Source organism: Salvia miltiorrhiza, chromosome 1 (genome assembly GCF_028751815.1).
Source record: "Salvia miltiorrhiza cultivar Shanhuang (shh) chromosome 1, IMPLAD_Smil_shh, whole genome shotgun sequence".
Classification (NCBI taxonomy): Eukaryota; Viridiplantae; Streptophyta; class Magnoliopsida; order Lamiales; family Lamiaceae; genus Salvia; species Salvia miltiorrhiza.
This window is the reverse complement of record NC_080387.1, coordinates 15,575,641-15,592,398: the sequence shown is the minus strand read 5'-3', so window position 1 is coordinate 15,592,398 and position 16,758 is coordinate 15,575,641. Positions and strand designations below refer to the sequence as shown.

General features: G+C 41.5%; 1 protein-coding gene across 1 annotated transcript; it reads right to left on the bottom strand.

Annotated features, from left to right (window-relative positions):
- Positions 1 to 368: 368 nt before the first annotated feature.
- Positions 369 to 2,085, bottom strand: LOC130985140 (uncharacterized). Its single transcript, XM_057907981.1, has 2 exons — positions 1,279 to 2,085; positions 369 to 965 (listed from the first exon to the last, which is right to left on the bottom strand). Exons 1-2 carry the CDS (start codon positions 2,083 to 2,085, stop codon positions 369 to 371), a joined length of 1,404 nt encoding a protein of 467 aa, XP_057763964.1.
- Between the last annotated feature and the right edge of the window lie 14,673 nt (positions 2,086 to 16,758).

Genomic DNA, 16,758 nt, shown 5'->3' with positions numbered 1-16,758 from the left:
TGGTGGTGTTGGTTTTGGTTGTGGTTGGCTGGTGGTGTTTTTGGTTCTGGTTGGCTGTTTTTTTTTTGTCTTGATGGTTTTGTGTGCAGCATTCATAGCCTCTGCATTCATGTTAAGTACAACTCTGCATATCCTTTCATTCATGTACAAAAAAAACCAAAGCTTCTGCATTTATAAAAGTTTCTGCATTTACAAAAGTTTCTGCATTTACAAGCATATCCTTCCTGCATTTATAATGAGGTCTGATCATTTACAAAAATTCACAGCTTTACATTCACAGCTTTGCATTAAAGCTTCTGCATTTACATCATATTGCAGTAATAAAAGCTTATGCATTTACAAAAAATACCAAAATGTCTTCTTCTTCTTCACATAACTTCTGTTCCTTGAATTTGAAGTTGATGAACCATCATCTGAACCTCATCTGTGCATCCTGCTTGCACTCCCAACTCATTCATTAGTGTATCACCATATGCCAATGCTCCATTCTCAATTAAGTAGGATAAACACTCCCTAACAAGTTCACTTGGAACTTGTAAATTCAAGGGAAGCTTATCCTGTCTAATTAAAGCATCCTTCCCTAGATGAGGGATCTTGTAGCTATTCCTCCCCTTAACCTTCAAGATTTCAACCATACAGCTTTGCAAACTTATAAACACCTTATTCAAAGTGCTAGGCCTTAACTCATTGAATGACTTGATGACTGCATTCACTAGACCATCAACATTTGTAGACATTGATTCAGTTTGGAGGCTTTGTATTGCCCTGAACCACCCCAGATCATTGATGTTTGTATCTGGGGAGTTTGGTGGTTGATGCACCAAGTGAATATCAAAGCCATCAGCTGAAGCTACTGCCCTGAAATCTGGGTCTGAGTCTTGAATGTGAGGCCTAGCATTATCTTGCTGTATATATATGGTTTTGCTTGCATTTGCTGGCCACTTTGCTTTAATAGCAGGGATGATCTGATTTTTAAAAAAAAAAATCAAATAAACAAACTCAGCATTTATTCTTAAATAGCCACTGCCATACATACATACACACTGCCATACATACATACACACTGCCACTGCATGTATTCTTAAGTACCCACTGCCATAAATCTTAAGTTCACACTACCACTGCATTTATTCTTAAGTACCCACTGCCATACATTAAAAACTGCCATACATACACAGCATATTGAATCATTCAATACAACTAATCATACACAGAAATCAGTTGAACTTGGAACATGCTGTTGTTACATTTAGGGCATATCTCATTCACCCTATATACCTGGTATATTAGGCAGTCTTTCACTACTTGTTTGGTGATGCTTTGAATTGGTTTCCACTCCATAGTACCTGCTGCCCTGTTCTTACTGTTTCTTTTGGCTGGAACAAGTTCAGTGAATGGAAAAATTCCAATTTTTCCATCAAACAAGCATTCACCATTAGGCCCAAACACTGGCCTACATACAGCACACATGAACATCACCTTGGTGATGAACTTCTTGTTCTTGCATGTCCTATGAGGGTCTATCTCATCAGGTGTCAAATAGAACCGCTGATTACTTTTTGTGATGTAGAACCATTTCTCATCAATGTGAATTGTGTTCTGCATGCTTTTGAAAGTTAAACTCCTAAGAATCCTGTCATATTCTAGAGCTTCTAAGGAAAACCGTAGCCTAAGCAACTTGTTTGGAGTAGTTAGATCAGGTTTTATTGCACTAGAATGAGGTCTGATCAGTCCCAATTTAATCCACCTACCCACTGTGCTTTTACTGCATTTAATCCCACATGCAAGCCTTCTTATGGTAGATCTCTTTGACAATTCTAAGCTAGCAATCAAATTTAAATCAAGATGAACCAGTTTTCTCCTTGGCCTAAGCTTTTTTTTACTCAATGAACTTATTACCTCACCACTTGCTCTTTGTTTATTTGCAGCTGCCCAAATACGACTAATCGTTCGTCGGCAACAACTCCACTTTTGAACTGCAGCATTGATCTTGCCTCTAGCTGGTTTTCCATTGTGGCTTCCTTCAAGAAGAAACTGGATTATGGCAGCCCTTTCAAAGGCCGAGAGATCCTTCCTTCTAGCCATGTTGGAGTTTTTTCTGTTTTGTAGGAGTTGTTGTGTGTCAAATGTGGGTTCTGCCCTATTTATAAAGGAACTGAACTTGTAAAAAACGGTGGGAAATTTGAATGTTGTTTAAAATTTCAATGCAAAATTCTGGAACAGTTTGCACTTTTTCATTGTGGCGCCATTTTTTTTTTATGTTTTGCTGCATGTGATGATTGAATTATAGGCAGATGCTGAGTTGGAGAATTGGATTCCAATTCCAAACTTATGCACATGTTTGTTCGAAATTTAGGTAAGATTAAAAAAAATTACAGATTATATTAAAATAAATTAAATTACAGATTATATAAAATTAAATTATAAAAAAAAAGTCTTTTTTAATAATGATTAAATAGAAATAATTAACTATTCCTTAATCACAAACTAAATCATGTGGACCACACTCCTAATTCATCTAATTTGCTTCTCCTTAATCTTCGTGCCGAAAAGTAATGGGACATCAATAGCGGGACGGAGGGAGTACATATTTCATTCAAAAAGAAATTATATAATATGTGATTAAGGCCTAATTGTTCGTATTTTAAGGGTTTGTTTGTGCCATGTTAGAGTTAATTATTCTGGAATATGGTGCGTTATGAGTCTGTTTTATGCTTTGCATGAGATTTTTATAAAATAGGAGAAAGAATGGTATTCTGGAGATTTTGGATTAGAATTGCGTTTTTAGGCGCAAACTGGTACCCAGAGCGGAATAGTCTATGCCAGAGCAGAGTTGACAATCCCGCGCCAGAACTGACCAAGCTTGACAGAGCTGAAATGCCATAGCCAGAGCTGACTCCATAGTCAGAGCTCACCATCTCCAGAGTAGAACTCATTTGCCAGAGCAGAGCTGACTAAGCTCGACAGAGCTGATTCCATCTCCAGAACAGAGTGTACCTCCACAGAGCTGAATATTCCATAGCAGACCACATCGTATCCAGAGCAGACTACGGTTCCAGAGATGACTATCCAGAGCTGACCACATCTACCGGACAAATCACGTTTCACTTGCTTACAACAGTGTTGCAACAAAACTCATAATTCTTTGCACAAACAAGAGCCATATATTAAAAGCAAAACCAAAATAACCACCAATCAACACTAACCCGAAATTCACAGCAAAAACCATCTCTTCCACAAATTCATAAAAATTAGCAAGCATCCAAGAACAAGCTAAGAACAAGAGACCAATCGCCCAAAATCAACATCATGTACTCATCAAAACAAGACACCCCCTCCCCCCCTCACAAAAAGAAAGCCATGTCCTCAGGGCAAAAGATATAAAGAGTTAGAAGAACGTCCCTGAAAATTGGCCATGAAAAACAGAGCACTATGAGAGGCGGCGAAGTGGTTTGTCAGCGCTGTTCTCAGGACTCGGCGAGGGGAAAGTCAGCACTGGCGGCCCTTGTCAGCGCTGGCAGCCTTATCAGCGCTGGCAGCCTTGTCAGCGCTGGCGACCTTGGCAGCGCTGGCGGCCTTGGCAGAGCTGGCGAATAAACTCTTCTGCAAAACGCAGCAGCGCTGTAATTCCCATCCTCTGCAACACAAACAAGAACACCCAAAATTCAAACCAACCAGATGGGTACCAAAACAAGAAACACACAAAACAGGAAACAAAGAACAAGCAGAAAGGAAATAAAAAAGAACATAGGTTGCCTCCCATGCAGCGCTAGTTTTAAAGTCGCCAGCCCGACTTAGAGAAATCCTTAACCAAAGTCACGTTGAAACTTCAGCTGCCTTAATCCCTGTGAAAACACATCCTCTTTAATTGCAGCTGCGGTTTCTCCTACTGAGCATAAAGCGCTCATCACATTCACAACTTTCTCCACAACTCTTTTTCGGGAGCCAGATCGCAAGCTCCCATCTTTCTTCTTTTCCACAGGCAGTACACACTACACGACACCATCATTGCGTGGCAGCATGTCAGTCCATTCTTCTTCAACGGTTGCTTCCTCTTTCAAGTGAGTCGGTAATTCTTGCACTGCATTAACTTCAAGTGGCAGCTTATCCATGAACTTTTCTTCCATGACCACCTCAGCTTGCAGGTCATCGAGAAACTCCTGCACTATTTCATCCTCCTCCTGCATATAATTATCAAACTCTTGCAGATTGTCTAGAAATTCCTGCACAATACATTGCTATTCCACAGGGTCAAATATCTCAACACAAGAACAGTTATGCAATAAAGAAGTAGAAATCGCAGGCTTCTTATCGAAAACAGAGAACATTACCGATCTACCTGACCCGACCATACTCAAAGTTCCAGATCCCACATCAATGCGAGGCTGAGTAGTAGCTATAAAAGATCGGCCAAGTAGAACAAGATGGCCGTTATCTCCTCTAATGCCTTTCCCTGCATCGAGCACCACAAAATCAGCCAACACTCTTATTCCTCTCACCATTACTTGACGTCCTTCAACAGTCCACGCGGACTGCTAATAGAACCGTCAGCCAGCTGAATCCTCATGGCAGTGCACTTCAGCTCGTCTTCTTTCCTGCCCAGCTTCTCAAAGAGATCAAACGGCATCAAATTAACTGCCACTCCCAAATCTAACATGTCCGAGACCTCCCAAACTCTACCCAAACCAATGCCAAAAATGAAGCTGCCTGGATCTCCTTATTTCGGTAGTGGTTGGGTTGGATCAACAATCACCGATGGCAAAGGCGGACTTGGACGTTGGATAGCTTTGATAGCTTCCATAGTTTTGCTCTTCCACTTCTCTGTGGCGTCCTTTCCCGAAGTCCTTGGGGCATCTTCCCTGATAACGTCTAGGAGAGGCAAATTTACATTCACCTTGGCCAGCATGTTGTAGACATCTGCAAACTGCTGATCCTGCTTTTCATTCCTCAATCTGCTAGGGAAAGAGATCGGTGGTCGATATAGCGTAGTGGACTTGTAAAGTTTCACCTCCTTCTCTTTCTCCATCTCTCCATCTTTTGGCTGCATCAACTGTACTGCCTTCTCTTTCTGGTAGGTGCTCTTCGATTTAACATCAGCAGGTTTTTGGCAGGTGCTCGCCAGTGCTGGTGGCCTTGTCAGCGCCAGCAGCCTTGTCAGCTCTGGCAGCCTTGTTAGCGCTGGAGGCCTTGTCAGCTATGGCAGCCTTGTTAGTGCTGGCGTCCTTGTCAGCGCTGGCGACCTTATCAGCGCTGGCAGCCTTGTCAGCGCTGGCGGCCTTGTCAGCGCTGGCGGGTGATTGTCAGCGCTGGGTATTTCCACTTTATTATCCACCACCTTGCCACTGTGGAGAACAGTAACAGCTAGAGCCTGATGAGCCTGCAATGGCTGACCATGAAGTTTCTCGGTCTGCTGCTGCTGCTGAATCTGGTTCAAGGTACCAGAAAGTTGGCCAACAGTCGTTTCAAGGCGCTTGATAGTGGCGGACTGAGACTCCATGTTTTGCTTGGTCATCTCCATGAAAGACTGCATAGTATCCTCTAAGGATGACTTCTAGGGATGAACCTGTTTCTGAAACTGCTGGGGAGCAGTCTGATACTGCTGCGGCTGCTGAAAGTTCCCTTGTGGCATGGAGTACTGCTGGGGGTACTGCTGCTGATATTGCTGAGGAAGGTATTGCGGTTGAGGTGGGTAAAACTGTTGTTGACTCTGATAGCCCATCTGCTATGGAGTTCGGCGGAACTGGTTGTTTTGATTGAATCCTGACCCTTGGCCAGGAGCTTGGTTCCTCCATCCCGAGTTCTGCTGACTCCTCCATCCCATACTTGAGCTCTGTTGCCCTTGATTGTATATATGGCGTTGCTCAAATGGCGGTCTTCCTTGGTACCCCTGGGCAGCATACACCTTGGCCTCTCCCTCTAGTGAGTACTCACCCATCTGGTGGCATTCATTAACTCCATGACCAAACTCGCCGCATATGCCACAACTCTCGACATAAGGCTCATGGGTACGAGGTGGTTCCACCCTACCCATCTTCATCTGCTACATTTCTCTCATAATTTCTGCTACTTGCTTCTGCAGCTCATACTGGGGTGCCACTGCACTGGCCTCAGCCTTCTTTCCACGGATTGATTTCTGCTGGAAGCTCTCAGCTAAGGTTTTGAATATTTTCTTTAGCTCGTCTGCAGTATTCCTAGCAATGTTTCCTCCTGCAGTGTTGTCCACCATGAATTGGGCAGTCTGCACCACCTGCTCGTCATAAAAAAATTGCATCAACATTACAGTGGTCAGTTGATGTTGCGGGCACTGGCGAAGGAGTTCTTGAAATCTCTCCCAAGCCTCATGAAAAGGCTCGTTCGTTCCTTGGATGAAGTTCATGATTTGAGCTCTGATCTCCTGTGTCTTGTGATTCGGGTAATACTTCAGCATAAACTTCTCACACGCCTCCCCCTAAGTGGTTATGGAGTTGGGCGGTAGAGATAGCAACCACGTCCTCGCCCTATCCTTAAGTGCATAAGGGAAGCACTTGAGCTTTAACTGATCTTGTGTAAGATTCAGCAGTGGGATGGTTTGCACTTGAGTGCAAAAATCACGAATGAACTGTAGGGCGTCCTCATTCGGCATCCCGTAGAAAAGAGGTAGCAAACTTGAATCATTTGGCTTCAAGTTGTAATTTCTTACGACGGTAGGGAGCACAATAGCCGAGGTGTTAGTGTTCCCTATGACGGGCCGGGTGAAGTCTCCCATATACTGCATATTGTTTTGCTCCATCTCATCTTCCTCATTTTCTAAGGACTCCTCTGCACAGTCAGAGTCAGAGCTCGCGGTATCCTTCAGATTGGTGTCAGAGTAGAAAGCGTCTGCTCTGGCACGTTCCTTGCCCTCAGAGTCAGAATAGAGAGCGTCTGCTCTGTCACGATCCTTTTCGTCAGAGTCAGAATCAGATCCTTCCTCTCGTTCTTCAAAAACTTCTTTGCTACAGTTCTTTCTGAAAATACTCGTGTTAGTGTTGTCCAAATGAGACACAAGTTTTCTTTTTAGACTACGGCGTCCCTGCATACACAACACTTAACACACGGATTAAACGCACCGGAGGGAGAGAGTGACAGAAACAAGAAAAAGAAAAATAAACAAAGCAAATAAAAACAGAAAACAAAGTGACACAATTAAAACGCCTAAAACCTTTTCCGGCAACGGCGCCAAAATTTGACTCAACCTAAACACTATGCTAGATCGACTCATAATCGAACGAGATCTATTGTAGCGTGTAAGCTAACCCAAGTCGTCTCTCAAGGAAGATTCAACAGGGCTCCTAATTGTATCACAGCGAAAGCAGTAAATTTTAAGTTCGATTATGATAATTAAACTAATGCTTGTAATTAAAATTTCAACTTAAAACAAAACTTAGAAAATAAACTATTAAACCCTAGGCAGAATTAAAAGCGCAAAGTAAAGGCTACTAGGAATTAAAAAGCTACTACGCTAACAATTTAAATAACTGTAAATAAAAACTTCTAATCTAATTTGACAGAAATGAAATTGCAAATTGAAAGCGAAACATGATGCATGCAGATTCAAAGAGATTAACGTAATAAGAAATACCAATATCGTCGCGAGACTAGAATCACTGTCACTGATCAAAACTTCGAAACGAAAAATTAACTCAAACGGAAATTGAAAGCTACTAAAACAAAATCTCAGAAAACTCAATGAACTATGAAAACTAGAAAAACCCTAAACTGTTTTGGTGCCGGAGGTTGAGATAATTATGATCAAGCGTAGGCCCTTTTTATAGACTGCCTTTCATCAACCCTAAAGTCAATCAAGAGGGCCTTGCACAACTGGGCCTAATAGAGTCGGCCAGACATGCGTGCGCGCACAGGAGAGTGCAAGTTGGGAAAAAGTACTCGGCAAGTCACGGCAGCGCTGGCGAGTGATTGCCAGCTCTGGAGCAGTGTGGCGGCCTTGCGCGTGATTGCCAGCTCTGGAGACATACGCAGCTCTGGCGAGTTTTGGTCAGCTCTGGAATTCAGCTCTGTCAGCTCTGAAAATCTACTCTGGTGAATGAATTCAGCTCTGTCGAATTTGTTCAGCTCTAGCTGCCTCGACCGCTCTGGGGAGTGTTGTCAGCGCTGGCGAGGGATTGCAGCGCTGCGGCCGTCACTTTGAGCCCAAATAAGCAATTTCTGATCCAAAACTCCAACATAGCATTCTTCCTCCTATTTTATTAGAATCTCCTGCAAAACATCAACAGACTCATAAACGCACCAGATTCCAGAACAAAATAAGCTCAGAATATCACAATCAAACCCCCAAAATAAGAACAATCAGGCATAAATCAATTATCTAACATCGTTCCTTGCATGATCTTGCTCACAAAATATATGGGTCTTTGATGATTATGCTCTTCCCATATCAGTACTGAGTTGAGAGTTTCTACGCCGACAACGATGTAAAGATACAATGGCTCCCCTGGCATTGGCTTTGTGAGTATAAGAAATTCTGCTAAGTATACTTTTAAATTTTCAAATGCACGTTGGCAGTTGGCAGTCCACTCGAATCGGGACCATTTCTTTAGAATTTTGCAGAAGGGCAAACTTTTGTCGGCCGAACAAGACATGAATCTGCCCAGCGCTATAATTCTTCCATTGAGACCTTGGACCTTATTTACGCCCGTGGGTGGGGCGTCATATCCTGGATAACTTGGACTTTGTCTTTGTTTACCTCAATACCCTTGGGTGTGACTTGGTACCCCATGAATTTACCCGTTTTCACTCTGAAGGCGCACTTAGTTGGATTGAGCATCAACTTGTGCTGGCAGATAACAGCGAAAATTTCCTCGAGATCTCCAGGGTGGGATGCCGCATGCGTGTTTCTTACCATCATGTCATCAACATACACGGACATATTTATACCTATCTGATGTTGTACCAATGCCAGGCACGGAAGCAGATCCAACAGAAAAAGTTAACCTTGCCACCGATCATGCTTCATCCACTTCTGAACAATCTAGTCTGTTGCCGCCCCCTATATCTTCTCCGCCGCTGATATCTGCGGTAGGAACTTCTGAACCTACCAATGTGGTTTCCGATTTGACTAATCATATGTCTCAAGTTGTTGAAGAAGAACGGGAGGAGAATACGGTGGATGGTGATACTGGGAGATATGTGCTACCACCCAAGAGTACTCGGGGCGTACCTCCTAAACGATATACCCTAGAGAGAATTGTGCGGAATTCCCGATACTCAGTTGGGAATATCGCCAAACGAAACTTATCCAAAAATGCCACAGCCTATGAAGCGGCCTTATATGATGAGAAGATTCCACAAACAGCAGAGCAAGCCCTGAAGATCGAGCATTGGAGAGATGCTATGAAAAAGGAGATAGGGGCCCTGAACCGGAATCACACATGGGAGAAGTGTCGGTTGCCGAAAGGAAAGAAAATTGTAGGATGTAGATGGGTTTTCACAATCAAACGAAAACCAGATGGATCTATTGAGCGATACAAAGCTCGGCTGGTTACAAAAGGCTACACTCAAACAAATGGGATCGACTATGCAGAAACTTTCTCGCCTGTGGCAAAAATGAACACTGTCAGGGTGCTCCTCTCCATTGTTGCAAACAAGGATTGGGATCTTCATCAATTTGATGTTACAAATGCCTTCCTTCATGGTGAGCTTGAAGAAGAACGTGAGGTATACATGGAAGCACCCCAAGGTGTTTCGGATGAGTTCGAGGAAGGGGAGGTATGCAGATTGAAAAAGACTTTATATGGGCTCAAACAGTCTCCAAGAGCTTGGTTTGGAAGATTCACCACAGCTATGAAGAAGTTCGGGTACCAACAAAGCAATTCAGACCACACCTTATTCTTGAAGAAACGAGGTGATCTTATTTCTTGCTTAGTCATTTATGTTGATGACATGATCATAACAGGGGATGACTTAGAAGAAATTCAAAAGTTGAAAGCAAATCTTTTCGAGGAGTTCAAAATGAAGGACCTTGGGAAACTAAAGTACTTTCTCGGGATCGAAGTATTCAGATCAAAGAAAGGGATTTTTATCAATCAGAAGAAGTATACTCTTGACCTTCTTGCAGAAACAGGGATGCTAGATTGCAAGCCAGCTGAGACGCCTATGGCTGTCAATCATGGGCTACAGATTGTAAAGGGAGCTGAATTGGCGGATCGAGGAAAATATCAACGTTTGGTAGGGAAACTCATATATCTTTCCCATACTCGGCCTGATATTGCGTATGTTGTTGGAGTTGTGAGTCAGTTTATGCACCAACCACAAGCTGACCATATGGAAGCTACACTCAGAATTGTGAGATACTTGAAAGAAACCTTTGACTATGGAGTACTGTTCAGGAAGACTGGACATCTCGAGATACAAGCCTACACTGATGCTGACTGGGCTGGAAACCCAGTTGACAGGAAATCAACAGCAGGATACTTTGCCTTCATTGGAGGGAATCTTGTCTCTTGGAGGAGTAAAAAACAGAAAGTGGTGGCACTCTCCAGTGCCGAAGCAGAGTTTAGAGGAATCAAAAGTGGTCTGACCGAAGTTCTTTGGTTAAGAAGACTACTCTCAGAACTGGGTCTCCTTCCAACAAAGACATGCCAGATGTTCTGTGACAACAAAGCTGCTATCAGTATATCAGAAAATCCTGTGCAACATGACAGGACGAAACATGTGGAGGTTGATAGACACTTCATCAAATAGAAGATCGAAAGTGGTGTTGTGGCTTTACCCTTTGTACGATCCGAGGACCAACTCGCAGATATTCTTACCAAAGCCGTCAATTGCAAGAGTTTTACAGAAGTACTCGACAAGTTGAGCATCGAAAATCCCATCACTCAACTTGAGGGGGAGTGTTAGAAAGGAAAGATTTCGTTAGAGTATTTTAGGGGTTAAATCCTCTATCAAGGATCCCTAATTTATTTGTTTCCTTTGATATTACTTTCCTTGTACATTTCTTTTTCATCCCTATAAAAGGGAGTGCTGTAATGCTCAAGATACAATACAGAAATACAAGAACAATATTTACAATCTCTCAAATTCTCTTACAATATGTCGATACCATATTTCAACAGGAAAATATTATCTACCATCCTTTGATAGGTTACTCCTACATTTTTTAGCCCAAAGGGCATGCTGGCCCACTCGAATACTCCACAACAGACTGCTCTGCTTTGTTCTCGGCTTTCTTTGGTTTGTTCATCTTATATTCAGCTTTGATATCATCGAAATCTGTGGGTGGTGTCACTTGTAAAGCATAAAAAAATGCGCTAGGCTTCAATCCCCTAACAAAGGCATATCCCTTGATCTGTGATTTCACTTTTGGTACCTTCAGTGAGGCCATATTGAATCTAGCAGCATATTCCCACAGTGTTTCTGTTTGTTTCTGGTGTATCTCCATAAGTGATATTGCTATTTTTGCAGTGCGTCGGGAGCTTGCGAACTGACACATGAATAGATCATGCAAATCCTCGATGGAGTGGATAGAGTCCGGTTCTAATTTTCGGAACCATTGCTAAGCCAACCTTGATAATGTGGTGGAAAAAATCTGACACTTGATTCCCTCGGTGTATTGGTGTAGCATAACCAATCATTCAAACCTAACCATACGCACCTCTGGATCCTCTGATCCATCGTAATCTAGAGTGATTGGTTTATAGTGACGAAGTAAGACATCTGCTAGTATGTTCTCGAAAAAAGGGTTTGACCTCAACCACGACACTAGCCCCACATCTGGAATTATTCGTTTCTTTTTCTTATCGTTTTTGTCTCGTGAGTGGCTTGTGACAGCCTTGCACTTACTATTACCCTTGTGGTCAAAGTGTTCCTTATATCTCGAGCATTTTTTTTCACGCAGATCGAGCTTTCTCTTTTCCCCTCTCACACTCTCTGGGTGAGATCTCAATTTTGTGATCCTTCTCCTCGATGACAGCTTCTAATTCTTGAATATGTTTATGCATGAGGGATACATTTTCCTGAAGCAAGGCTGGATCCTCCATTTGTAACTCCTTACCAGGAAGCTTAGTGACAGGTGTGGTCTTACTAGACGTGTCCCCGACATCCTCAATGAGATTCATTTTCCCTGGATAAAATGGTCCAATACCTTGTCACTTGCCTTGATTGTCATTCTTAGGCTCTTAGCTGTATCAACTGCCTCAGTTACTACCGATGGAACATTTCCCTTAACTACAGGGATTTGATCACGAAGTAGAACCCTTCGTATCGGCGTTAGGCGACACTTACATCCCTGCCCACCCACGACTGTCGAGAGCAGGGCCTTAGGAGCCATTGGAGTAAAAGAAATTTCCATCATCTGTCTCATAACCGCATAATTGAACAATGATAACATTTGCTCTGTCATAGTGATATTTATCAATCCCGTGGGAAAGATCCAATGGCAGCCAGCCTGCATTCAACAATGCAGGCGTTGAAGGGGGTGCAATAGGTACTTGTCGAGATGATCCTATCAGTGTTGACCCGATAATGTTAGCATCCCTGTTCATTTCATGGACATTAGTAATGAGATCCTGAGCTTCACTGTCAAAATCCCCGCCGAGATCCTTGGTGACAGTGGTGTTCTCCATGATCCTGTTAATAATAACTGTTAATAATATAAAGCGAAGATCCAGAAAAATTCCACAAATATCCTTTATGTGGTCCATGGAAATTCCCCAGGGAACCTAATAATAAATATACAGCCCAAGATAACCAGGGCTGTCATTGCGTCAAATAAGACAAAAATCTAGAGAACCAGAAAACCTGAAGACCCGAGTATGTTATTCATAGCCATAATGGAAGTCCCTTAAGAAATACATAATTCTCCTACACGCAAAACATCAACTCAACATATACAACAAAACAACAACACAACAACACTAATATGAAAGACATTTAAGTAGATTCTCAGAGAAAGAATGAAAACATGTAGAACATTTAGAACATTCTAAAACCCCTCGTAAACCCTAAAATTTTGCAGCTCAAAAACTCGTAACTTTGTCAAAAATCGATTCATCCCATAATCAACAACGAAGAGACCCGTAAAACAACTAAGCGAAGCACCCAAAATAACCATCAAAGGCACATTTACACATAAACCCCCCCTCCCCACACACACACAACTAATAAACGTTGTCACACGCAGTAGAAATCATAATTTCACTAAGATCTATGCATTCTGCCCAAAAATCATCATGTGAAGACATGAATCCTCCTTGGGAATCCTAGAAAACAGTACCAAATTTTAGCTATTTTTCCCGTCGTAAAGAACACACAAACACCTCACGTCTTAAACTATGCTTTTCCCACAAACGACGCCATCAGATGAACTCAGAAATAGTAAATAAAGATCACACGACTATCAATGTATTTAATCACCTATTAACAATAACTTAAGAAAAATATCTGAATGAGGAAGTCACAGTAATATTTTAGGTGCTCTCTTATATGTGCGTCCCCTGTGAATACAAATAGACGAACTATTTGTAGAGTACAATGGAGGGGTATTTTTGTCTTTTGTTCATACGCGTGCACGCACTCCTCATGCCTCGAGTAACGGTAGTAGGTGCATAGGCCGCGGAGTGTGTCAGAGACTATCGGGATTTTGTCTTTTTCTCCAACGAGATGGACCGCAACATGGGTGCTTTCCAACAGTGATGTCACTCAGGCATCGTTCTAAGGGGACTTCCACCGCAGGATGTTAATTGCGATCCAACCCTGTCTTCCGGTGCCTGTAGAAGGCAGCCCTGGTAGTTGTTACACACATGTTACAACCAGGATAACTACATAATTCACTCATCGTCAGACATAAATAAAAAAGTTGTAAAATTTTAACAAAGAGAAACAAATAAAATATTTTAAAATTTTAATAACCTATTAATTTTAAAATTATTTTTGATGATTTTTATACCAATGATCTTGTTACGAACTTAAACTTAAGATGCATATTGAATATTTCTTCATAAATCAATTTTGACAATACTTAGAAAAGAATTAAAATAATAAAAAAGAGAGAAAAAAATAGTGTAAAAATTGATGGGAAAAGAGAGAGAAAAAATGAAGGGAGAAAATCCTTTATATATTATATTATTATATATATATATATATATATATATATATATATATATATATTGTAACTTCTCTCACATTTCTTCTTTTCTCTCTCCTCTCGCATTTCTCTTCTCTCCACTCTCTTTTTTAATTTTTAAAATATTATTTTCAATTAATGTTGTAATTGCAAAAATATCATCAAATTGTCGAGAAAAAAATTGGTGTTTAGGGGATGAAGAAAGTATAACTCTTTTAACAACTTTTCATCACTTTGACAAGAAAAAAAATTAATGTTGTAATTACAAAAATATAGATTATAACTCTTTTTCACCACTTTGAATACATTTAATAATTTTGTCTTAAAATCCGTACCTCCAATTCCCAAAAAATTATTTAGGGGATGAAGGAAATATTTTTAGAGTAAATATATAAAACTGTCCACTTTCATATTGTAAAGATAAAAAATGTCCACTAAAATAAAAATAATAAAAACTGTCCACTTTATGGTTGAAAGGACGAAAATGCCCCTCAGCCTAAAATAGCCCATTTCATCTCCTCTCTCTCTTTCACAATTTCACTCTCCCTCCCTCCCCCCCACTCTCTCTCTCTCTCTCTTCCTTCGAGCTCAGATCGCCGGCGAAGCGCCGCTGCCCCGGCCTCGTCGCCTCCACCAGCTCCTGCTTCACCCCTCGCCGTGACTTTAACCTCCGCCCGCCACCAATTCCTTCGAAGCAGAAGAGGATGAGTGCGGTGGTGCTTCGAGTTCCGTGAGGTTTTCCCCCTTCGCCGCCAGCGATTCGGCGTCCTTGTTGCTGATTTTCAATTTTCCGATCATCTTCTACGCAGATCTAGGGTTGAGCTTGAAGCGGAGGCACGGCGGTGGCACAATTCAGAGGTGAGGAATTGCTGGCGAAGCCTTTCTCTCTCTGGCGGTGGTGGTTCTTCAATTGGGACATCCTGTCACATTGGCTGCTCCTGGTAATTTCCTTACCCATTACTTTATTTTTGCTATTTCTGGGACTACGTGTGTGTATAGACTAGAAAAATGAATACTAGTTTTATTCTGCTCTGTAATGCCGGAATTGATTTTGTGTAAATTTGGGTGCATGGTTGAGTGGTTAATTGGTGAAATGGGAAGCTTGGGATTTTCTAGTTTTGGTTTAACTTATGCTGGAATCTGCATTTCACATTTTCTTTTTTAGGTTTTGGATTTGAAGTGGAAATGACATTATCCTCATTTCACGTTATTTTGCGGCTTTGGATTTGAAATGTAAATGATTGGTGCCATTATCTGTAAATTGGTGAGTCACGAGGTTGTTAGCACTATGAATTTGGAGGAGATTGAGAAGAATCTATGAGTTGCTCTTGCATGCTTAGAATACTGATTTAGAATAAACTGATGAAAGATTTTTGATGTCTTAGAATACCACATTTACATAGTAATAGACATCAACTTGCAAAATCTTGGGAATTGTAAAAAAACATAGCAAAAACTCGGATAATTCATAATGCAGCTAGGCAGACTAATGATTTTCTCGTAGTTTTCTTCTTTATGTGTGCCTGAGGTTTTGGAAGAGAGTTGAGATAGAAGATGAATTCATCATAGCATCATAACTTGTGCTATGATTAATCCGAAACGAGAGCTTAATTTGTAGAATGTGATTATGTCTTTGTACTTGTGTTTATGCAGATTGCCCCTTGGACTTAAGCCGGTCTAATTTCACACTAGCCGCCTCCCTGTGTTCCAATCCGGCAGAGAGAGGGAGGTGTCGTTCAGGCGGATGACGCCGCTGAATGAGGACAACTGGAGGGTCGAGAGCGCCGCCGTGATGGAGTTTGGGGACAACCCGCACGGTGTCGAAAGACAACGTGGTGCTGCGTGGTGGTGCGGAGGCTGGTGAGGATCTGGTGGTTCTGGAGGCAGAGTTCGGCCACCTGCGCCATCAGCTCCTCCATGTGCTTCTGCTTCCGGAGGCGGCTCCGCCGCGCCGACTCGCGGTTGGAGATCATCCACTTTCTCTTCCTCAAATCCATCGTCTGCTGCAGATCCTCCTTCGATGCCGAGTCTGCAGCCCCGATGAATTCGACGATATTCCACTCGATGAATCCATGGTAGCAACAGAGATTCAAATTTTTGTTTTCTTGTGTTGGTGATTGGAAATTTATATTACATGTGCTTGGTTGAAATGAGAATTTTTAATTATTGTAAGAAATAAAATGAGTAATATTTTTTTTAGTGATGATTTGTGAATTTTATTAAAGAGATTTGATCGATTGAAAAAGAAACATATTCTTGAATTAATGTTCTTGAATTCACAACCAAATTTATGAATTCACAACTTAATATTCTTGAATTCACGCTCAGATCTATGAATTCACAACTTAATGTTCTTGAATTCACAACCAACTCGATGAATTCACAACTTAATATTCTTGAATTCACAATGAGATCTATGAATTCACAATCAAAACAAATTCTAGTTTTAATTGCGAATTCAAACTTTAAAAACCCCAAATTCACAACTACTTGAATTCACAACCAAAATAAATTATGTTTGTAAATTAAATTTTAATTGTGAATTCGACTGGTTGTTAATTCACAACCAAAAAATTCTGATTGTGAATTAAATTTTAGGGTTAGGGTTTAGGGTTTGGGGTTTAGGGTTCACAACTAGGGTTTACGGTTTCAGTTCAGTT